The sequence below is a fragment of the Enhydra lutris genome, unplaced genomic scaffold (genome assembly GCF_002288905.1).
Source record: "Enhydra lutris kenyoni isolate GAN:26980312 unplaced genomic scaffold, ASM228890v2 scaffoldscaffold5, whole genome shotgun sequence".
Classification (NCBI taxonomy): Eukaryota; Metazoa; Chordata; class Mammalia; order Carnivora; family Mustelidae; genus Enhydra; species Enhydra lutris.
The window spans coordinates 44,652,202-44,676,810 of record NW_019154089.1 but is presented as its reverse complement, the minus strand read 5'-3'; the positions used below and the strand labels follow the sequence as shown (position 1 = coordinate 44,676,810).

The window sequence follows — 24,609 nt, the reverse complement described above, 5'->3', positions numbered from 1 at the left end:
AAAGTCACACACACTGTCCAATAACTGAAAGTATTGATCCTGAATTACAGCACAGCAGTGGGGGCCACGGAGGCGAGCCTGGGGCTCTGGACACACCAGTCCTGGGAGACTGTGCTCACCTCGGGGAGCCTCAGGCTGGAATGGTGGAATATTTACTCTCCCCTCCCTCGTCTAAATGATTCTTTGTATGTTGCATATCAGGCAAAGCCTTGCTAACCTACTGCTCATGGGCCAAGAAACGAACCCCAGACAGGTTTAGCCCTCCTGGCTGAAGAGCACTCACATGACAGCGGCCAAGTCACAGTCCCCATCAGCTCTCTGGATGCGACACAGATTCACTCTCTCCAGAAGCCTTCGCGAGATATGATGTGAAACCTCAGTGCAACAGCTGGAGGCAATGGGAAGTATGGCTAGAAGAAAAGAAAGAAAATGTTACATCTCACAGTTCGTAGGACAAGAGCCTAGACACTCCAGAAACAAATAATCTGGGGCTCCTGGGTGGCTCAGTTGGTGAAGCATCTGCTTTCGGCTCAGGTCATGATCTTGGGGTCCTGGGATCGAGCCCCATGCTGGGCTCCCTGCTCAGCTAGGAGTCTGCTTGTTCCTCTCCCTCTGCTCCTCCCCAGCTTATGTTTTCTCTCAAATAAATAAAATCTTTTTAAAAACCCCAATAATCCAATTTAAAAATGGGCAGAAGACAAGAACAGACATTTCTCCGAAGACATCTAGGTGGCCAACAGACACATGACAAGATGCTCAACATCACTCAAAACCACAAGGAGAGATCACCTCACACCTGTTCAGAATGGCTAAAATCAACAACACAAGAAACAACAGGTGTTGGTGAGGCTGTGAAGAAAAAGGAACTCTTTTGCACTGTTGGTGGGAATGCAAACTGGTGCAGCCACTGTGGAAAACTGTATGGAGGGTCCTCAAAAAGTAAAAAATAGAACTCCCTTATGATCCAGTAATCACTCTGCAGGGTATTTACCCCCAAAATACAAAAACACTTATTCAAAGGGATTCATGCACCCCTATGTTTATAGCAGCATTATTTACAATAGCCAAACTATGGAAGCCGCCCAAGTGTCTATCAATAGACGAATGGATAAAGAAGATGTGTATTCCACACACGTGGAATATTACTCAGTCATCAAAAAGAATGAAACACCACAGGATTTCACTCATGTGGAATTTAAGAAACAAAACAAATGGAAAAGAAAGAGAAGGGAAGGAAAGGAAAGGAAAGGAAAAAAAGGAAAAGAAAGGAAGAAGGAAGGAAGGAAGGGAGGCAAGCCAAGAAACAGACTCTTGACTATAGAGAACAAACCGATGGTTATCAGAGGGGAGGTGGGTGGGGGATAGGTTAACAGGTGATGGAGATGAAGGAGGGCACTTGTGATGAGCACTGGGTGTTGTATGGAAGTGCTGAATCACTTATTGTACACAGTGGAACTATACTGGAATTTAAAAACAAAAACAACAATAAAACTAATGGCCTTTCTTCCTTTTTTATTTTACATTTAAATTCAACTAATTAACATACAGTAAGTATATTATTAGCTATAGAGGTAGAGTTCACTGATTCATCAGTTGTATATAACACCCAGGGCTCATTATATCGTGTCTGGCTCTCAGATTCCAGAGAAACAGAATGCCAATCCACCCAAGCAAGGTGAAGACACTTACTGACGGTTTTGTGAATGCAAACCTGGGACAGGACATGTTCCTTCCTTCCAGAACTTACATTGTATTTGGGGAAGATAAAACATTAAGTATAGGGAAGAAATGAAAAATAGCTCCAGACAACAATGCTAGTAGATTGAAGACTGACTTGATTAGAGATGAAAGAAGTGAGTGTCCCACCCAGTTGAGAAGAGAAGGACCACATGGGCCCCTGGAGCAGGTTTAGGTTTCCTACCAAGGAGGACTTGGATGAATCTTTAAGGATTTGGACAGGTGGAGAAAAATGAAGACAACTTTGTCAAAACTAAAGGAAGTGTGTGGTCAAGAATTCTGAGACAGGAATGCCTGTATGCATTGAGGGCATGGAGAAAAATCAACCACTTCGTCTGAACTGAGTAGTTAGGAAGGTGAGTGACAGAAGATATGGTTCAAAAGATAGACAGAGATCACACTACTGAGGCCCTGAATGTATGTCTAAGGAGGACACATACAGAACCAAATGCTTAGGATACAATCCTCCTGGCCCACTCCACTGTACTTCTGGAATTCTGTCCTTCCAAAAGGCTCCCACAAGTCTTACAGACAGGTACACAGCTGTTCACTATAGCAAAACATTACAGCCCACCTAAATGTTTACCAATATAATAGTAGATCCAAATGGAATAAAGGATGATGTATTTATGTACATATACACTAAGGTAAATGAATGTGGAATTTAAGAAACATAATTTATTGTTTAATTATAAGAAACACAATTTACTGTTAAGTGAGAAAAGCAAGTTTCAGTCCAAGAACTGTAAATGATCCCACTTGTATAAAAATAATGTGTCAGATACACAGAGGGAAAAATTATGGAAATATATACGCCCAAATTTATAAGCAAGGACTATTTCTAGACAGGGGGCAAATTTTCAACAAGCATGCAATATTTCTGAGTAGGGAAGACAGGGTTGGCATCAGAGGACATGAAGTTGGACTCAGTTTTATTTTTTATTTTATTTTTGTTTTTTTTAAAGATTTTATTTATTTATTTGACAGAGAGAAATCACAAGTAGGCAGAGAGGCAGGCAGAGAGAGAGGAGGAAGCAGGCTCCCTGTTGAGCAGAAAGTCCGATGTGGGGCTTGAACCCAGGACCTGGGATCATGACCTGAGCCGAAGGCAGCGGCTTAACCCACTGAGCCACCCAGGCGCCCCATGGACTCAGTTTTAAAAGACGAGTAAAAATTCACCTGATTGAGAGGAAATGGAACATTCCAAGAAGGAACTGCGTGTCCAGAACACCGGGGTAGAAGAGAAAGAATGCTTTTCTCAGTTGTCTATCTAGAGTCTGAGTCAAACTCCTAGAAGAACCTGGTGTCTTCTAAGTCTTCTGAGACTTCTGAGACTCAATGCTTTGAGTCTCAGAAATGCCTGAGTCTCAGAGAAAATGCCCGAGTCTCAGAGCCTCAAGAAGGATCTGTAAAAAATTAGCCGGAGCTCTTTCCCTCCAGGAAGAAAGACTTTTACCTTCTTCTCCTGTGCCATCATGGGTCCTGAATAGCCCAATGCTGCCATATTTAGAATAGAATCTCAGCTTGCGATATAGATCAGTAACAACTTAGCATCAGCTCAATATATGTTTTTTTTAATTCTTGGGAAATTAAAATACATATACAATCCCCATATATATACACACATACACAAATAAATAAAATATATATATAATCCCCATATATATTAATTATATTTACATAAATCCATTTACCAAAAAAAGAGTGTCTTCAATAACTTTTACTTTTTAAATTCCTTTAAAGATTTATTTGAAAGAGAGCGAGAGAAAGCACATACACACAAGTAGACGGAGGGGCAGAGGGAAAAGGAGAGGGGAAGCAGATTCTACACTGAGCTCAGAGCCCGACTCAGGGCTTGGCTTGATTCCAGGAGCCTGAGATCATGACCTGAGCCAAAACCAAGAGACCAGCATTCAACTACTGAGCCACCCAGATGCCCCTAGATAATTTTTATTTTTATTGTTTTAAGATTTTATTTCTTTGAGAGAGAGAGAGAGAGAGAGAGAGAGAGAGAGAGCACAAGCCAGGGGGAGGAGAAGCAGGGAGAGAAGCAGACCTCCTGCTGCGAGGGAGCCTGATTGGGGGGGACTCCATCCCAGGACCCAGGGATCATGACCTAAGCCAAAACAGATGCGTAACCAACTGAGTCACCCAGGTGCCCCTCAATAACCCTTAAACCACTAATTTTAATTAATATAGTTGAAATATATGCGCGTAAGTGATTAAGAGTGTTAATGGTCCTGGGGCACCTGGGTGGCTCAGTGGGTTAAAGCCTCTGCCTTCGGCTCAGGTCATGATCCCAGAGTCCTGGGATCGAGCCCCGCATCGGACTCTCTGCTCGGCAGGGAGCCTGCTTCCTCCTCTCTCTCTCTGCCTGCCTCTCTGCCTACTTGTAATCTCTGTCTGTCAAATTAAATAAATAAAATCTTAAAAAAAAAAAAAAAAGAGTGTTAATGGTCCTGCTCAGTCTCACTCCTGTTTTAATTTAGCTGTCATGCAAGTCTGCAGTAGCCCAAACAAGGAAGATGTTTACCTTTCCCACTGCAAGCCATGTCATGCCACAAGGATCCACCTCTTTCCTCTCAATCTAGACCCAGTAAGGAGCTTTTCATTTTGTTATGCGTGTGACGAATGTGCAGAGAGGAACACCCAAGCACTGAACAACCAGATTCACTGGACTAGGAAAAGCAAACATGTACTGAGTGTCCACGCTGTGCCCAGTCCTGAATCCTGCATTAGAAACGTTGAAATAAACAAGGCATAGTTTCTGTCCTTGTGATATTTTAGAGTCCAGTGGGAGGCAGGGAGGTAAACAAATAATCACAACACAGCAAAACACATGTTCACAGACTGATGGTCAAAGTGGAACGGGCTTACAAGGCGAAAGAAGCCAGATTTAAAAGGCCACATATTGTATGATTCCATTTACAGGAAATGTCAGGATGGGCAAATCCACACAGAAGATTAGTTATTGCCAGGGTGGAGGTAGGCGGAATTGGGGAGTGACTGCTAACTGGAGAGTAGTGATGGTCGTACAAATCTGTGAATATACTAAAAACCACTGAATTACACACTTTAAAATGGTCAAAGTGGAACGGGCTTACAAGGCGAAAGAAGCCAGATTCAAAAGGCCACATATTGTATGATTCCATTTATAGGAAATGTCAGGATGGGCAAATCCACACAGTAGATTAGTTATTGCCAGGGTGGAGGTAGGCGGAATTGGGGAGTGACTGCTAACTGGAGAGTAGTGATGGTCGTACAAATCTGTGAATATACTAAAAACCACTGAATTACACACTTTAAAATGGTGAATTTTATGGTATGTGAATCATATTTCCATTTTTTAAATGCTATAGGAGAACAGAACATTGGTTGTCCTTACATTTATTAATGCATTCATTTCCTAAGACCAATTACTTCTTTAGCAATGCTGTGCTGCCTTTTCTCCAAGTCAAACTATTTTAATACGCCAAGCAAAGTTTTGGGTTTATTCATGTATCCATCCATTCACTCATCATCTTACTATGTAAGGATTACTCTGTGAATTCTTACAGAGTGATCGCTCCCTCTATATATATATATATATTTTTTTTTTTTCTTATAAATTCGTACATAGTGAATCACTATGCTAGACCCTGGGAGTAGAGAGATGAAGAGTTTCTAGCCTCAGAGAGCTAATACTCAGATCACTGCTATTAGTTTTGACCCAAGCAGCTGTAAAATATGAAATGGACTTTCAGGGCACCTGGGTGGCTCAGTGGGTTAAGCCACTGCCTTCGGCTCAGGTCATGATCTCGGGGTCCTGGGATCAAGTCCCGAATCGGGCTCTCTGCTCAGCAGGGAGCCTGCTTCCCTCTCTCTCTCTCTCTCTGCCTGCCTCTCCGTCTACTTGTGATCTCTGTCAAATAAATAAATAAAATCTTAAAAAATATTAAAAAAAAAAAAGAAATGGGACTTTCAGAAGCACTGTGGGAATTAAGAATCATAGGCAAGCACGTGTGATCCGGAATTTGAGTTATCTGAGTGGTGACACCAATTCAAGGAATAGTTTTAAGTCAGAAAAGCACCCAGGACCTTTATGCATTTACTAAGCAGGATTACATTTCTTATATATCAAGGTAGGACGGGCACACCTGGAGATCACATAAACTACAACAGATTAACTATGGAAAGGTAAGAGGCAGGCCAGATTTACTGCGTGTTGGCAGAAGTGACTGGTGCCCTCCAGAGGCAGCGGGAAATGTAAAACACCAAGAGAGATGGAATCCTTTGAAGAGTGTTCAGAAGGTCAGGCAACTAAAACCGTTATCAGGGGAGTTCAGGCCAGGGCAATGTTAAGATTCTTCTGGAGAACACAGCCCCCTACAGGTTTTGTATTCGGCCTCCTGCCGGAATATTTCCATTTCAAAGAGGGGATAGGAATTTCCTCTCTCTCGCTGATCCGGAATTTCCAGATCGGAAAGATTTAGAAATGACAGTAAGGTTGAAAAAAGGGATCCGGTGACCTTTCTTCCGCATTTAAATAGCTTTAATTCAATTGATACAGTTACTTGGTTGGGAAAACAAGCTGAGAAGAGATTAGAAAGCTAAGCCTTCCCAAAACACCACGCTGGTCCACTGCGCATAAAGCAAGGAATCCCATGGTAAAGAACCTGCTTTTGTTCCCAAACCGGACTTTACATAGACACAGATCTGTCTCAGGGAGTAGGGGTTCCCTGAGGGAAACATGGGAAGAAAATTTTTGCAAATAAGTAAGAAGTCTTGCCGAGTGGGCTCAATAAAACCACAGGGCCCAGAAGTGTGAATGAGCAATGGTCTCAGGTCTACTGTGAGGCTTTTTCCACTCCCCTCCACCCCCTTTCCTGACTGCCCCAGACATGCCCCTTTGCTTTGGAAAGGTCACTCCACAGTGTGTCGGCCCCACCTGGGAATCTCTCTGGAAAGATGACTTATGAGAACAGCAGATGCAGTTCCCTGCTGGCCTGAGGTCATTCCTCTGGGGAAAGGGGACAACCACCAGGGGGAAAGCAGTGGGTCAACAGCAGCTGTCCAACAGGGGCACCATAAACCTGCAGGTAGGGGCACTGGTTACTTGAGAGCTCAGCCTCCCGAACATATTGTTACAGGATTTCCTTTTCCTTCACTGCCCACAGTTCTTGGTCACGCTGCTTCGAAGAATGAAGAGGTAGACCAGATGAAGAGCAGTGGGCAGCAAAGCAGTTTATTGAGTGATAGTACGAAGCTCCCCAAGAGAGAGGAGACCTGAGAGGGTTGCCACCAGAGTTTCTAAGTCTAGGGGTTCTTACGGGCTTGTTGGTGGGCTGTTCTAATCTGATTTACCCTCCACACACCTGCCATCTAATCAGGTCTTTGTCATCTCTCTATCATATGGGAAAGGGTGGAAGGCTCCTTCCAGGGTGGTGTAAAATCCTTTTCAGAGCGGTTTCCTCTTAGGGTGGGGGCCCCTTGTCCCTGCCTGTCTGCCTTCTAACTATCCTTCATTACTATCAGACCACCTGTCTCAGACTCCTAGAGGGAAAGGACCCTTCTCTATGACCCATGATTTGAGAATTATCAAGAATATCTGTATTGGGGATCCTGGGAAAACACCTATAATGACTGACTAGGGAAGGCCAGGACTCAGAACATCATAATTTCTATTCACTGGCCAGTGAAGCCTGGACCATACAGTCTCCATGGGTAGCATCTGATGTGTGTATTCAGTGAACTGAAGTCAATGTTTGAATCTTTTTTTTTTCTTTTTTTTTTTTTTAAGAGAGAGAGCATGAGCGAGGTGGGTGGGAGCAGAGGGAGAGGGAGAGAGGATGTCTTAAGCCCATTCCATGCTCAGTGCGGAGCCAGATGCAGGGCTCGATCCCACCACCTTGAGATTATGAACTGAGCCAAAATCAAGAATCAAATGTTTAACTGACTGGGCCACCTACGCACCCCTGTATCATCTTTCAAATATTTTGTAGACTGTCCTGATCTTTGCCCCATTACTAAAGACGATCTGCAACTGTTACTACATAAGAAATGAGAAAACAAAAGTAGGAGGAAAACACTTCTGACAGAAGGCAGAATGTGGCAAGGGCTCTATGAGAAAGAATCAGTGTCTGGAACATTAAGAGGCAGAAGAGATAAATTATAGCAGGGATCCACGTACATCTTCATCAAAGAGGTGGAATTTGAGCTGGGAACTTGGAAGATGGAGACTTTGAATAGGGCCATAAATGTGGATGAGAATGGATACAAAGGCACAAAAGTGGGAAAAGACAGAATTTATGCATATTTTGTGGGGATTATAGAATATTATGAGTCCAAGTTGTAAGAGGAAGATACAAAAAGTGTGCTGGGACCACAATACCTTACACCTTCTGCCAAAAACACAAGCTCAGTAACATCTATGGAAATATTTCTAACATCATGATTTACTTAAACAATTTTCTGTAGAAATCTAAGTGTGGAGGGATAACTAATAACACTTCAGTTATTTTCCCTTGCTTGCGAAATAACACCTAGGAAAGTATAAAGGATACAACACCTATATATGCACCATCCAAATTTTACCAATTTTAATCCTTTTCCACATTTGCTTTCAGTCTTACCTTTAAGAAATATGTTTTCAATACTTTCCTGTGACTGTTAACAAGCACGGCTGCAATTAATACCCTAATGATAATAAGAGGTTACATTTGTTGAATGCTTACTCTGGACCATCCACTGCCATATGCGAAGTCATTCATTCACAGCAACTCCATGCTGAAAGTACTCTATTTATCCCCACCTCACAGATGGGTTATTAATAAGAAGAAACATTACATAACTCTCTCCAGATTAAAGGGCAGGACAAGAAATGGTGGGGCTGGGATTGGAAGCCAGAGACCACTTTTTTAAAACTACTAAGCTAAGCTTTGCTTGGTCTTCTATGTCTCCCCCAGAACTGTATGAGAAATTCTCTAAGGCAGTGGTTCTCGAAATTAAATGTGCATGAGAATCATCTGGAGGAATTTTTAAACCCAACTGCTATGGGGCAGCTGGGTGGCTCGGTCGGTTAAACATCTGCCTCCAGCTCAGGTCTTGATCCCAGGGTCCCTCTCAGTGGGGAGTCTGCTCTCCTCTGTGTGCACTCATGTGCCGTCAAATAAATAAAATCTTTAAAAAAATAAAATAAAATAAAATAAACCCAATTGCCGTCAATCCTTCCCCAACTTTAGGTTTCTGATTCAGCACATCTGGGATGAGGCCTGAAAATGTGCACATCTTACAACTCCCCAGGTGATGCTGATTCTGCCAGTTCTGGACCACACTCGGAGAGCCACTGCTCTAGAAGAACAGACCTACGCATGGAATCGCTAGGTTGTAGGATATACTTGTTTTGGCAGCACATACACTAAAATCAGAAGGCTGGAGAGAGGAAATGTGCACCTTCTCCTGTATGTGATATGGGCAAATTGCTCTCGAAGTGATGATACCCATTTACACTCCCACTGGCAGTGGATTCAAGTTCCATTTCTGTACATTCTCCGCAACACTTCATAATATCACTTTAAAATTTTGCCGATCTGGGGGGATTGAAATGATATTGCAACGTGGCCTAAATTTCTATATGAGTGAATGGCTATTAAATTAACTCTTTAAATTGCTAAATCCTATTCTACCAGCTTTTTTGTTTATTTTTTAGTTTGTTCCCTCCCCCAACTACTTATTTAAAGGAACTCATAAAATATCTTGGATTCCAATCTTTTTTTATTAGAAACTGTTCTTTTCCACTTGGTAGCTCATCTCTTAACTATGTTTAAAGTTTTTCTTTACAGTTCGCTATTATATCATATTTAGCAAATCCTTGTCTAGCCAGAAGTCATAAAAATAACATCTTGTTTTAAAAGCTTTGCTTTTTAGCAACGGAGTTTGTCCGTTCTCGCCAGAGAGCCCAATTCACCAGGCCTGAGGTTCCATGCTGAGGCTTGAGGCTAAAGTTCCACCCAGGGTGAATCCTTCCTTAATTAAAGTTGCCTCCTGGACAATTTCCCCCGCAAACGTATCTTAGGGTGGCCAGTTGAGGACCTGGGACCTGGCATCAGATCCCATCATCAAATCTCAACAGGCTTCCCCCAGGCGCCCTATACTTCCTTATGGAGTGTTTACCTCCTTACAGAGTCTTCATTGTTTTGGTTTATAGATCTATTTCCTTTGCGCAAATCTACACTCCTTGATTGAAAGGACGGTGCTTTATCCATCTTCATATCCTTGGTGTCTAGGACATAATTGGTGTTCAGTTAGTATTTTGAAATTTAAAAAAAAAAAGCTTTGTCTTTTATACCCAGAATTTATGCTGTTTATGTTGTTAGCCAGAAAAGGAACTGTCTGCATAAGGATAACCAAAATCTCAGAACCATAAAGGCAAATAAAAATTATTTCTCCATTTATAAAGGACAAAGAGACCATTTTCCCCTTCCCTTCTCTCTTAGGAATGTTTCCTTAGAGACATTGTGAAAATCTGAGGCCTTACCCTAACCTTTGCAACAGAGGCAAATTTCCCTAAGGATTAAATCCAGTCTCCAGTTGTTATACTACAGCTATATATCTAAGGTCACTGCCAAAGAACCTCTAGATATGTAAAAACATGCCTCTGGAATTAGCTCAGGGTCTCTCACAGGATGTACGGGGACTGCCAAAGTTGCAAACCTCTGTTTTTCTGAAGAGATGTTATTCTTGCTTCTTGTTTCCTGTATAAAATATGTGCGATTCTGTCCTAACTTCAGAGTCACTTTCAAAGGGCTTGTAAATCTGCTAATGCTCACTCAATAATATATTGTGTTCTCTTGTCTATATCAGTAGAGGGATCTTCTGTTGGCCGGATAGCTTCCTTTTCACAGTCGAACTGCCCAGTCTCACGGATACCGTAGACACCTCGTAAGTCTTCGTGTTCCCATATATGCATAGGGCTGTTTCTTTTCTTTTCTTTTTTTTTTTTTTAGATTTTTTATTTATTTATTTGAGAGAGAGAGAGAGAGATCACAAGTAGGCAGAGAGGCAGGCAGAGAGAGGAGGAAGCAGGCTCACCGCTGAGCAGAGAGCCCGATGCGGGGCTTGATCCCAAGACCCTGAGATCATGACCTGAGCCGAAGGCAGAGGCTTAACCCACTGAGCCACCCAGGCGCCCCCATAGGGCTGTTTCTAAACTTTCTCTGGATTCATTGCTCTATTCACCACTGTCTCAATTGAAAGGACTTTTTAATCCTAATACCCAACACACTTAAGTGTCCGTACCCAACTTGTTCTTCAAAACTGTCTTGACTGTTCTTGGCTCTTTACTATTCTTATAAATATTAGAATCTGCTTGTTAAGTTCTACAAAAATCTTTGAAATTTTGGTTAGAATTGTGCTGAATTTATTAATTATTTTGGAAGACCGGACAACTGAAAAATATTTTCCCCATCCGTAAGTGTGGAATTATCTCTCCAGTTACTCAAGGTTTCTTTGATGTCCTTCAGACCTTTATGAAGAAAATAATATTGTCATATATCTTATCTTAGATCTATTCCTAGGTACCTTATAGGTTTTGTGCTATTGTTAATGGTCTTTTGAAAAATTACTTTTTCTAATTAGTTATTTTTGATGTGTAGAAATGCTATGGATTGTTTTATATTGATCTTGTATCCAGCAACTTTGCTGAACTTTTTTTAGGTATAATAGTTCAGAGCTGATATTCTTTGGTTTTTCTGGTAAACAGATGTTTTTATTTCTTCCTTCTCAACTTCTTTATAGCAATGAAAGGATTTTCTCCTTTACTTTTTAAAATTTTTTTTAAAAATTTAAGGTAATCTCTACACCCAATATGGGACTTGAACTCACAACTCCAAGATCAAGAGTCACATGCTCTACGGACTGAGCCAGCCAGGAAATCCAAGGCTTTCCTCCTTTAATTCATTACTTTGCTAGATACTTAGAACAGTGTTTAGCCCATGGTAAACTCAATACACAAATTTTAAATTACTATGATGGATTAATCTATTTTCTTCCTTGCCCTCTTGGGCTAAAACAAAGTTGGTCATAATGTACTAATTTTTATATGATTCTGAGTTTGATCTGCTATTTATTTAAAATTCTGCATTTATTTTCATAAACAAGAGTAGCCCATACTTTTATCCCCTGATGTCAATCTTGAATGTTTTGGTATTAAGGTTATATTTATCTCAACAATGCACTGGGTAGCTTTCTCTGTTATTCTATATTTGAAGAATCAGTATAAGGTGAGGATTCTGTTCCTCCACTGCTTCCTAAAACCTCTGAAATCATCTAGGCTTGGTGTCTATTTGAGAGAAACATGTTCAACTCTGATTTAATTTCCTTAATAGTTATGTGCTTTTCTGGGGGGTTTCCTGTATCTTCTCCAGTCAATCTTGGTATCTTAGTTTTCTAAGAAGCTGCCCATTTCGTCTACAATTTCTAATTTATTTTCACTGAAGGCATTCAGCAAACTCCACCTCCCCAGAAATGCCACTCTGGCATATTGATTTTAAGTTTAAAAACTTAACTTAAAAAAACAGCAATGCAAAAAGGGCATTCTAAGTTTCCTAAAAGCAGGAGATAAAACTCCCAAGTAAAAGGTGCCCTCCTCCCACTTGGAGGAAGAAAGACATTTTTATCACCAGAGGGCGGCACTTCACCCCTCTCAGCGTAGTGAGATAGTGTTATTTCACTTCGGGGGGAAGAAGCTGAGGCCAAGGGAAATCTGTACAAACCAACCCTGTTAAACTAACTCTTATATCCCTGGTCACTTTCATGATTAACGGCCCTAGGCCATGTCCCATCGTCTGTTACTTTTTCACAATTTATCACTCCGTCTAACTTTGTAATTGCTGACTCAACCTGCCCCATTGGATCTTCATTTCCTTATGAAGGCTCCCATGCCACCTAAAACTTAACATAGATTTGTATGCTTTACCCCTTTTAATGTCTTGTTTAGGGGCCACAGTCAAGAACCTAGAAAGGAAGAAAGAAAGGGTTTTTTCCTCCCCTACATCACAAAGTTGCATAGCATTATCTGCAGTTAGGGCTTGCTTTTTTTTTTTTTTTTTAATTCTTAACAGTGTTTGAAGAGAAAGTTCCTGTGCAAAGTAACCACTCAAAGTCTGGGTCTAAATAATATACAAACTATTTATAAACTTACAAATGTAATTTGTTTTGAAACTAAAAACTATTCGATTCATAGGTTAAGGAAAAAAAAATCACCCAATACTTAATTTGAAAAGTGGAAGTACTACTTATTACAAGGGGTGAGATATAAACTTAGCTTAAGTTCATTTATTTAAAACACACGCACGAAAAATAAACGTTCTACCCAAGAACCTGCAAAAGAAAAATCAAGAAACTAAACCAAACCAAAGATGGGGAAAAGACAAAAGCACGACGTCGCGGCGCTTTACTGCTATCGCGCTCACGTGTCTGCGGTCATGGCGGCTGTGGAGTAGGAGAGGCAGGAAGCGGAAGACTTGGTGCTGGAACCCGAGCCCAGGCCGGAGCCCAGGGCAGAAAGGCTGCAACGAGAAGCGGACGGCGTTTCCCTTAATAAACTAGGGCCACGTCCCACCTCTCTTCCGGCCTATGCGCGTGCGCAACGGGCCTGCCGCACCTGGCGAAGTCCCGCGGCTTTTCCGTTAACCCGTGAGTGGCGCGCGGCGCGCGGAAAGGACGATGACCAAGAAAAGGCCCAAGCGCAATGAGGAATACGCCCAGAGGAGGGGCCCCGGTCGCCCGCAGGCGCTTGCCACTTCCGGGAAGGCCGGGAGGAAGTGCACGCACCTGCTCTGCTTGGCGTGGGACTTCCCCAGGCGGCTTGCGAGTCCAGCCTCTGCCCCGGCGTCCTAGGGACAGCGCGGAGGGCCGAACACGGCCTGGCCTCCCGCCGCCTCCCCGTCATAGAGCTGCGGGGAGAATTTAGTTTTTTTGATTGAGCAGTGTCTGATGCGAGTATATTAAAAATCTAACACTATTGTCGAGATTATGTCAGATTTTTTGGTTACGATCTTGCAATATATCACTTGGGGTTATATTTTCTGAGGCACACAAGTACGCTTCTGTCCACAGCCGGGATCGGAGTGAGGCACTAGCCTCAGGGGCAATTTTTTTTTTTTTTTTTTAAGATTTATTTAAGAGAGAGACAGCACCTGAGAGAGAGCATGAGCAGGGCGGAGGGGCAAAGGGAAGAGGGAGAAGCCGACTCCCCACTGAGCAGGGAGACCATTGGCGGGATCCCAGGACCCCAGGATCCTGACCTGAACCGAAGGCGGACAACCAACGGAGCCACCCAGGTGCAGCAGGCGCAAAATATAAATGAGTGCCCCCAAAACTCAGTAATTGAGATTAAATAATATTTTTAGACAATTTTTTAAAAATAAAAGTTTATACAGAAAAAGTCTTTGATGCGGGGCGCCTGGGTGGCTCAGTGGGTTAAAGCCTCTGCCTTCCGCTCAGGTCAGGATCCCAGCGTCCTCTGATCAAGCCCCGAGTCGGGCTCTCTGCTCAGCAGGGAGCCTGCTTCCTCCTCTCTCTCTGCCTGCCTCTCTGCCTACTTGTGATCTCTGTCTGCCAAATAAATAAATAAAATCTTAAAAAAAAAAAAAAAGACTCTTTAAAAAAAAAAAGTCTTTGATGAATAAAATACAGTGGACCCTTGAACAACATGGGTTTAGACTGTGTGGGTCCACTTGTAAGGGATTTCTTTTTGATAAATACAGTGCCCTAGATGTATTTTCCTCATGGTTTTAATATTTTCTTTATCTTACTTTAAGAACATAGTATATAATACATGTAACATACAAAATATGTATCAGCTGTGTATGTTATTGGTAAAGCTTTCATTCAATGGTAGACTCCTAGTAAAGTTTTGGGGAGTCAGGTGGGGATTTTCCACTAGGGTGTGGTGACATGGGGGCCCCTAACCCTGGGATGTTCAGGGATCAACCTTACTACAATTTTCAATAAAAACGAAATTGGACCCTGCACTTGCATGACAGTCTTATATGTACCTTCTTGGTGAACTGATACTCTTTATCCTCCTGTAACATTCCTTTAGTCCAGTTGCAAGTTTTTGCCTAAATTATGCTTTTCTGATATTAATGTTGTGACACTAACCTTGTGGTTAAATTTACTTATACACCTTATTTTGTGTTTTCTTTTTATCATTTTCCCCGTTTCCTTCATTGGACTGATAAGTTTTCTACATTTCCTTTATTTTGTTTTATTTTTTACTGAAAATTTAGCCTGGATTATGTCAAGGGAGAACTCCCTTGGAAAAATAGCAACACCATCTCACAAACGTTTTTGAGTTTGAATCATTTGAGTAAATTTATCATTTTACTAATGAAAGTGATTGCAAGGTCAATAAAATTCCATAAGCATTTGTGGAGTGCCTACCTTGTGTCTCTCATTGTTCTAGGCACTAAATACACAAAAATTAGTCAAAGTACCTGCCCTCAGGATGCTTCCAAGAGCAGATGTTTGTCTAACATTATCTTTCCGGTCTTCCTGGCTGCGTGTAACATTGGAACCCATTCCTTCCTGGGAATTTTCCATATCCCTGGTTGACAAGACACTAATCTCTCCTAATATTCCCAATACTGAGAAATTACATTCTCTGCTCTCGAACTCCTCCTCCTTTGCCCTCTCCTCAATAGTTAGCAGTCCTCAAAGTTCCACCTTGACCTTCCACTCTTCTTTCCACTCACATCTTCTCATACGTTGAATTACTACCTGTGTCAGTAACTTGAAAATATCTTTGTCTACTCTAGCCTCTACCCCAATAATCCTGACATATATTCAACTGCTGTTGAACATACACTTGAAATATTCCACAGGCTCCCCAAACTTAACTGAAGGCATTATTTCTTACCACTGAAAATCTGTTCCTTTCCTTTTCTCATCTCATTTAATGGTCATTTACAGCTACCCAGAAACCATTGTGTCATTCCATCCTCCTTCTGCACTCCCCACAGCCAGTCACAAACTCCTGTACGTTTTACTCTAACATTTCTCAGATTTGTCTCCCCCCTCTCCATCCCTGTTAACCAATGACCAAGTTCAAGATGTCATTAATTATCTCCTTTTTCCTAGTCTTGCTGTTTTCTTATGTGAATCTCTGGTCCCACAACATCCTGTGCTTTCCTGTCATTGCCATATATAAAATTAAGAGTTTATGACTGTGTCTTTAGACTGTGAGCACCCACAGTATATATTTGTACCACACCACCTAGCACAGTACCTGGTATTCATGCTAAATAAATGTCTCCTAAGTGGAACTAAGCTCTTCTGTCTTAATTTCATTGTATCTTGTTTTAAGCCTTTTAATACTATTAAAATAATTTTCCTTTTTTTAAGGAGATAAGATTATCTGTATTTGATCAAGGTCTTATGTCCCAAATGTCCTTAAATTACACATGCTTTTCAGAAACATTATCCCTCCGCTGTCTCTTAAGGATTAGGGGTCAACTAAATATGATAAATCATTTGTCCATTATATTTGATAATTTAAAGATATTAGTATCTCATTAAAAGTATTACTGTTTGAGAAAGACCATTTTTTTTTTAAAGATTTTATTTATTTATTTGACAGAGAGAAATCACAAGTAGGCAGAGAGGCAGGCAGAGAGAGAGGAGGAAGCAGGCTCCCTGCTGAGCAGAAAGCCCGATGTGGGGCTTGAACCCAGGACCTGGGATCATGACCTGAGCCGAAGGCAGCGGCTTAACCCACTGAGCCACCCAGGTGCCCCGAGAAAGACCATTATTATATGATCTCTCTGATAGAAGGAATTTGAGAGGCAGGGTGAGGGGGTCATGGGGGAAGCAAGGGAAAACATGAAACAAAGTGAGACGGGGAAGGGAGACAAACCATAAGAGACTCTTAATCTCAGGAAACAAACTGAGGGTTGCTGGGGGTTGGGGGGAGAGGGATAGGTTGTCTGGGGGATGGAAACTGGGGAGGGTATGTGCTATGGTGAATGCTGTGAATTGTGTAAGACCGATGATTCGCAGACCTATACCCCTAAAGCAAACAATACATTATATGTTAATTTAAAAAGTATGACTGTTTATCTCATTAATTAAAGTGTTATTGAGTCTGTTGGATTTGGGTTTTGTCATTGTAATATTTCCAGTATTGTCAGAGAGTTGGGTGGGTCATTTCCCAAATATGTCTGTCCATGATTTGGTTCTGCCTGTGATCCAATTTTGTAAGAAGGCTTTAAAAATTTCCTGCTCAATATCTGTTAAGATGAACGCTAAAATACTACACATCAAATTTGTAATATAAAAATTAGATTCTGGGTTTCAAGGAAATGATCCTGTTATTATAGAATGAGGAACCAGCCTCCTCTCTTACTTAGATGTATTGTATAGTCTCTGGCCTCTCAAAGTGTGGTTCCCAGAGCTGTAGCAATGGCATCACTCGAGGGCTTATTAGAAATGCAGTTTGAAAAACACTGGTATAAAGAACACAGTAAAATAGAAACAAAGCAAAGTTTTATGCTACCATTAGAGAAAGGATTCCCAGGGTAAAGAACAAAACAATAAGAAAGATTCACTTGCCAGCTGTCAGTATTTCAAATTTGTGAGTGCCATTTAAGAAGGCCAATATGTAAATAAACAATGTCTTGAATGTGTTTGGTTAAGGATACATTTCCCTATTCTAGTGGACTTCACCCCTTACGGAGCTACATCACACTGCAGATGCCTACAAAGGAAGGTGTCCACTGCTAACACCAAGGAAACAGGAAGGACTTACCAAGCATTGATGCATGAAATTGCTATGCCTGAATAATATCCTCCCAGATCCTTTTTGGAATGATGGGATAATGTTTGGGTAGTGGAGAGAGAATGAGGCTTTTTCCTTTACTTAAATATGAAGCCATTTGGTCATTAGTACTTCTCACAGCATGGACACTTGGAGTGGTTGGGGGATAATCCTGAAGGGGATGGGGATAATTTTGAGCCAGAGTAACATGCTAAGAGTCATTACTGCACAGTAGTTAAGTGTATGGAGACAAACAACCAGATTCAATCCCTGGCTTTACCACTTACTAGCTCATGTTGGATGAGTTACTTCCTTCTCTTTGTGTCAGTTTCTCCATCTGTCCTATGGGGGTGGTGATAGCACCGACCTCACAGGAGTGTTATGAGGGTTGCATGGGTTTATATACTTAAGTGTTTAGAACAAAGTGACAAATGTTAAACACTCAATAATTAGAAACAAGGGGCACCTGGGTGGCTCAGTCAGTGAAGCGTCTGCCTTCAGCTCAGGTCATGATCTCCAGGTCCTAGATCTAACCCGCACTGGGCTCCTTGCTCATCAGGGAGCCTGCTTCTCCCTTTCCCTCTGTCTGCTGCTCCCCCTGCTTGTGCGCGTGCTCTCTCTCTCTCTCTCTCTGTCAAATAAGCAAATAAAATCTTTAAAATAATAATAATAATAATAATAACTAGAAACAAAACTGCATTGCCTGCTCCATAGTGGGTATCCAGTGTCAATATTAAGCGTTTGTGAAATGTGCCCATTGTCCATTTCCTCTCAGCTTCAAGTTCGTCCTTAATTGCCAGTTCTGTGGAATTAACATGAGCCCTTTAAATGTTTTTCCTTCACCAGCTCGCCTGCCATTAAACTCCGTCATGGAGGACCCCGGAACGGCATTGCTGCAAGCAGGGGTTCTCCTTCCAGGCGGCAGGTGCTCCTCCTGGGTGGGCTCACGCCGGCCCCACCCCGGTGGGCTGCCGCTTCTGGGGGTGGGGGGCGCTGGTAGCGCACGACCGCTGGCCGCACCCGCTCAGGAGGTTTGGTGGCACAATGTCTCCAGCGGGACATTTCCTTGCGAAGAACTTGCCCCGTGCAGTCTGGAGGGCAGACCAAGGGATTTCTTGGCCATTCCGTGAGCTGTGGCTGTGCCCTCTCCAACAGGGTCTCAGCTGGGCGGGACAGGGGGAGGATCTCTTCCCTCCAAAACTCCACTTCAGCCCTCCCAATAACAGCCCTATCCATCCCCATACGCTTTAGAGCTCTGTGTGCTTCCTTCTAGCCCATCTCTTGATATAGTTAATCGTTTGGTACATTAATTTTTCCCTGTTCAAATTTTTGTCAGGTTTCTGTCTCTTAATAAGACTCTCGCTGATAATGAATAAATAAATGGAACCTCAATATTTCAAACTATTCCCAGAATTTTGTATGTTGTTTTTAAGATGAGTGATTCAAATTTTTAAGAAATGGCTATGTGTTAAATAGTTATACTCTTATCTATGGTTAATTAAATGAAGGGGTGCCTGGGTGGCTCAGTTATTTAAGCATCTCCCTTCTGCTCAGGTCATGTTCCCATATTCCAGGGATAGATCCTGGCATTGGGCTCCTTGTTGGGGTGGGGGTGGGGGGTCCTGCTTCTCCCTCTCTGCTGCTCTCCCTGCTTGTACTCTCTCTCTCTCTCCCTCTCAAATGAATAAATAAAAATCTTTTTAAAAATTAAATGAAGAAAATAGTAGGTACTGTGTAAATAGTTCTTTTTATGTTTCTAAAAATCTGTATGCATATTTGTAAATGCACAGAGAGAGTTCTGGAAGGATACACAAAACCCAGAGGGGTTATTACCTCTGGATAGAGGAGAGGGATGAAAGGAATGGAGAAGGATACTTTCATATTTTTGATGCTATATTTTCTATTTTAAAAATTTATACTGAGTACGTGTTACTTTTATAATTTTAGGAATTAAATTATTTGATTTGTGTGACTTGTCATAATTTCAATTTAAAAATTTGGTGATAGAATCTGGTGAGAGGAAAGGGAAGGAAACTATTACTTTTTTTTTCTTTTTAAAGAGATTTCATTTATTCATTTATTTGACAGAGAGCATGCACAGCAGGGGGAGCTGCAGAGGGAGAAGCAAGCTCCCCCCAGAGCAGGGAGGCCCATGTTGGGCTCAATCCCAGGATCCCAGGACCCCAGGATCATGACCTGAGCCAAAGGCAGAGGCTCAACTAACTGAGCACCCTGAAAACTGACTTTTATTCAGCACCTCCTCTATGCCAAACACTTTCCTTATGTTATCTCATTTAATGATGAGAATAACTAGGTCAGAGAGACATTATTGTTCCTGTTTTACTACTAAGAAAACGGGCTCAGAGCAATTAAGCAATTTCTCAAGTTCATGTATTTGGAATTTTGACCTGGCCTTTTGGATTCCAAAGTGACTCTTCCAGTCTGGCCAGTATTTCTCAAACTGGGTTTCATAGGAGGGGGCCTCTGGGTGTGTGGTAGGGAAAAAAACACTTCTCATTCTGAACGTGGTAATATATGCACATACAACTCAAAATCTGCATCTTAAGAATCCGTGTTATATTCATGTTTGGAATGATGATGTTAGTTTTGACCAAACATTAATATTAATTTAAATTATTATTATTATATTGAAATATTCTTGGCTTTGTAGTTGTGTTTTTATTTAAATTTTAAATTTATTTGGGGGTTTATAACTGGTTTCATGTTTATATATCAAGTAACATGGTAAAATAATTTAAAGGTCATCACTGAGAGTAAAAAAGAATGTTTTCCTTTAAAGGGGCCTGTATACGACTCTGATTTGAGAAGATTGCCGTTATGTCATTCATTATGATATAAAAAGAACATTTTAAAACACCCTGGGGTTTTTTTTGGGGGGGGGGTGCCTGGGTAGCTCAATCAGTTGAGTGGCTGATTCTTGGCTTTGGCTGAGGTCATGATCACTGAGTCCTGGGATAGAGCCCTAGTTGGGACTCCCTGCTCAGCGGGGAGTCTGCTTCTCCCTCTCCCTCTGCTCCTCCCCACTGCTCATTCTCTCTCTCTCTCTCTCTCTTAAATAAATAAATTAAATCTAAAAAAAAAGGATGCCAGCAGCAAGTCCCTAGCAAGTATCCGCGTAAGGAAGGGCCATTCTACTCTGAGAAAACAGGCTGTCAGAAAAAAGAGGTCAATTTGGGTTCTGAAGAAAAATCTGCCACCTTGAGTCTGCTGGACACAGGCGGAGCCTTAGTCTCAATGTACAGTCAAAACGCCAGGCCCACAAAGCCCTAGATTGCAGCTTCAAATAATCTGGCTCAGGGCCACTGAGGGTGGATGATAGACATTTTTATGGACTCAGTAATGAGTTCTGGTTTCCAGCAGCCACGTCAGCAGCTAGAGGGCTTGCCCTCCTACCTTTGGGTGGAATCCAAGCCTTTTAATTTCAGGCAAGTCAACTGCTTCCTGATTTATGCATAACACTCTGGGAATGCCAATTACTGAGCCATAACATTGAAATGGTCATTTACAGGCAACACTAAGATAATGGAACGGTTGATGCCCTGTAAGAACAAAATGTATTTCTCCAAGTCTCAGACTGGCACAGGCCACTTCCTGATCCCCAGCCCCCGCCTGTGACAGTTGCCAAAGCTGTCTGCTCCCCCTTCCCTGCCCTGCTCAGTTCTCCCCCGTCCCCAACTCCCCTTCCTCTCTTGCCTTCCCGCTCCCAGGCAGGAATCCCTTGGACCCTCCCCCAGGACACGTGGGACATGGAGGTACTCAGTGGATGTCTTTTATGGAAAGCCCTTCATTGGTTGCCACTCTCGGTTCCACAACTGCTCTCAGGGATGGCTCATTTTTAAATGGCAGAGGGTTGGTGCTTCGCAGACAATGTGATTTTTCCTGTGGCCCAAACTACCTTTGGAAAAAAGTCCTGGGAATAATCCAGAAGGTCACCGGGGTCTCCTCTGGGGTCTCCTCCGTTCTCTTTCTTTCTTACCCTCATCAACTCTGCCTTTTTCAAACATCTCCGTGTATTGTGGTCCCACCCTCTTTGTCAGGACTCCATCCCACATGAAGTTTGGCCCTGGGTCCAACAGGGGGGTCCCTTACTACCCCTGCCCCTCTGCCTGTCCTCCTCTCCCATGGCAGGGGATAGGGGGGCTGCTGCTCTTGCTGAGGGGACTGTTGGAAACAGGAAGCTGAAGGAAGAAATGTACACTTTTACTTCACAGTTTTATGTGGGAAGAAAAAAAAATTTTTGCATTGCCAACTAGGAATAAGACCTTAGCAGGTAAGCCTTTGAGAGACAGTGAAAGTGAATCCTAAAATTTCCATGGTGCATTTTTCTGAAAAAATTTTACAGAAACATATAAAATGACACACTGTGTCTTTGTCTTGATAAGACAGATTCATAGAAATGAAGAAAAGGGGTGCCTGGGCGGCTCAGTGGGTTAAGTCTCTGCCTTCTGCTCAAGTCATGATCTCAGGGTCCTGGGATCAAGCCCCGCATCCGGCTCTCTGCTCAGCGGGGAGCCTGCTCCCCCCACCCCCCGCCTGCTTGTGATCTCTCGCTCTCTCCCTCTCTGTCAAATAAATAAATAAAATCTTAAAAAAATAATAAATGAAGAAGAGATCACACAGATTTTTTTCTGTACTCAGTCATATAACCCAGTACACAGGGGTCCTGTACTGGGGCCTCTGAACAAAGGCCTGTAGGAACCAGGCAGTTAAGAGGATGAGAGCCAACTTCAGAGAAGGACAGAGACTGGTCTGCTCCAGCCAGTTCTTGCCACGGGACTTGGAACCATTGTTGCCAGCTATGATTTTTCAAGAGAAGTTTTAAAATCCAATTTGTGTGTCTGTGTGAGAATGTGTATATGAAATCTCTGTTTTTATTTTTTATTTTTTGAAATCTCTGTTTTTGAATGTTGGTTTAATGTTTTCCAAAGCAGACCAAACAAAACTTACATTTCACCTCTGTTCTGGATTTAGAGAATCTATTCAGAATAAAGGGGATAAGAGTCAAATCAGTGAAATAATAAGTACTTATGTTTAGGTTTTCCTACGTACAGTAGAAAACATTGCTTCTGGTCCAAATGCAGTTATAATCTCCATATGTAAGTTAGCAATTCACAATTTAAGTTCCCTTTGATATAATTTGTATGGTTCAATCTTCTTTATCCTTTATCCTTTCTTGTTGTTGTTAAAGACACACTTTTTTTTTTTTAAAGATTTTATTTACTTATTGGAGAGAGAGAGACAGAGATAGCAAGAGAGAGCAGAAGCAGGAAGGAGATGGAGCAGCAGGCTCCTTGCTGAGCAGGGAGCCCAACGTGGGTCTCAATCCCAGGACCCTGGAATCATGACCTGAGCCGAAGGCAGATGCTTAACCAACTGAGCCACCGAGGCACCCCAATACACATTTATTTGAGAGAGAGAGAGAAACCGGTGGGGGGGGGTTGCAGAGGGAGAAGAGAAGCAAACTCCCTGCTGAGCACAGAGCCTCAAGCAGGGCTCAATCCCATGACCCCAAGACCCCAAAAGACCATGACCTGAGCTGAAATCAAGAGTCAGAGGCTTAACCAACTGAGTCACCCAGGCGCCCCTCTTCTGTATCCCTTTTTCAATGTCAGATTGAAGTTTTGGTTTTCAGCATCCACTGGGCTGACTTTGTTGCTCACCAAACCCCTAACTGAGAAAGGTCAAGTCTGTCTTTCCTGTCAGAACATGCACACTTGTATCCAGTGCAGCAGGCTAGGGTGAGGGGGGAGACAGATGAATAATAGGGGCTTTCCTCCAACCTCTACCTGGGGATTTTCTAAGACACTGTTGTCAGAAAAGGAAACACAGCTCAGAGTGGCTGTGCGGAAGAATCTCATCCTTCATGTGGCAAATTACTACCATTCCTGTTCAAATGAGGTTTCTTCCTTCTTGAAGGTCGAGAACTTAAATCTACGCCACTCTCTTGTAAGTAATTGCAAATTCCTGCCCGAGGAGATCGAACTTCATGCCCCACATTGCCGCCAGCCCCTCAGTCCTTCCAGCTCCATCTTGAGAAGCAGTACCCCCTCTTTCCCCTGGAGGCTTAGAGAGACAGCACCCCCACTCACCTTCTGAGTTGGGAAGGGCCACACAGGTGGCCAAGACCATGAGAGCAAGTCCCGTCTGCTGCATTCCTGCCTGCCTCCCCAGCCAGGGCTGCGCTGCGGGTGAGGCTAGATGATCAGGAAATGAGGCTGGAGGTGGCCTTGGGAGCAGAACATGTGGAGGAAAAGGAAGCCAGGAAGCCCCGCCCCAGGAGGTGCTGGGATGCCTATTTCTCATGTTTCTTTCCTTGAGACCAGGTTCGTTCTTAAGACCCGACCTGTCTGGTCTGGTGAGGTCATCCTGGTCAGACTCCTGGGGGTCCGGCAATGTCAGCGGGGATCTGGCAGTGGGTGAGGCCATTGTGAGTTGGGGGTGTGCATCAGAATCACATGGGAACCATTAAAAAATAGTGATCTACTTGAATTCCTCCCCAAACCTATAAATCAGGATTGGAGGTGGGGGGGCATCATTTGAGTTCTTTGGAAGCTCCATAGGTGATTCTGATAGACACCTCTATCGAGAACCATGGCCTAAAGGAATCCAAGTGTTTTAAGTAGCTTGGTGAAACTAAGAGTTTCTGGTTTCGGGGACAAGGGTGACAAGTCATAAAAAAAAACATTATCTGGTGGAAAGATATGGAAAAATTCAACCTCACTCTGGTCTTGGTTTACAGCCAGATTATTTCCAGTGGAGCTGTTAGTCTATTTAGGAGGAAAGTAAGACAGGTAGAAACTCTTCTTCCCTCTAGGCTTGCCTAGTAGAAAAGAGAGGTCCAGAGCAGGTGTGAGCAGGAATAAGGAGATGTGAGTTCTAGTTCAACTTTGTTGCTAATCAGCTTTAAGAATATGACCATAGGGTAGGGTGAGGATAATTGGATTCTTATTCTGCCTTTTTTACTAACTGGTTGCATAACCTCTGAGTATGTACTTAACTTTTCTGTAAATAAGGAGTCGGCCTGGACAATCTCCAAAATCCTGCTATACTTCCTC

The 24,609-nt window shown here is 42.5% G+C and overlaps 1 protein-coding gene across 1 annotated transcript in view; it reads right to left on the bottom strand.

The window, feature by feature from the left end:
- LOC111141228 (C-C motif chemokine ligand 28) overlaps nucleotides 1-23,779 on the bottom strand; it is a 29,422-nt gene extending 5,643 nt beyond the window's left edge. Inside the window, exons 1-2 of the mRNA XM_022493647.1 lie at nucleotides 23,644-23,779; nucleotides 284-410 (exon numbers count right to left, since the gene is read on the bottom strand). Coding sequence (XP_022349355.1) covers nucleotides 284-410; nucleotides 23,644-23,707 — 191 coding nt within the window. The 5' untranslated portion in view covers nucleotides 23,708-23,779. The remainder of the gene's footprint in view (nucleotides 1-283; nucleotides 411-23,643) is intronic.
- Nucleotides 23,780-24,609: the final 830 nt, after the last annotated feature.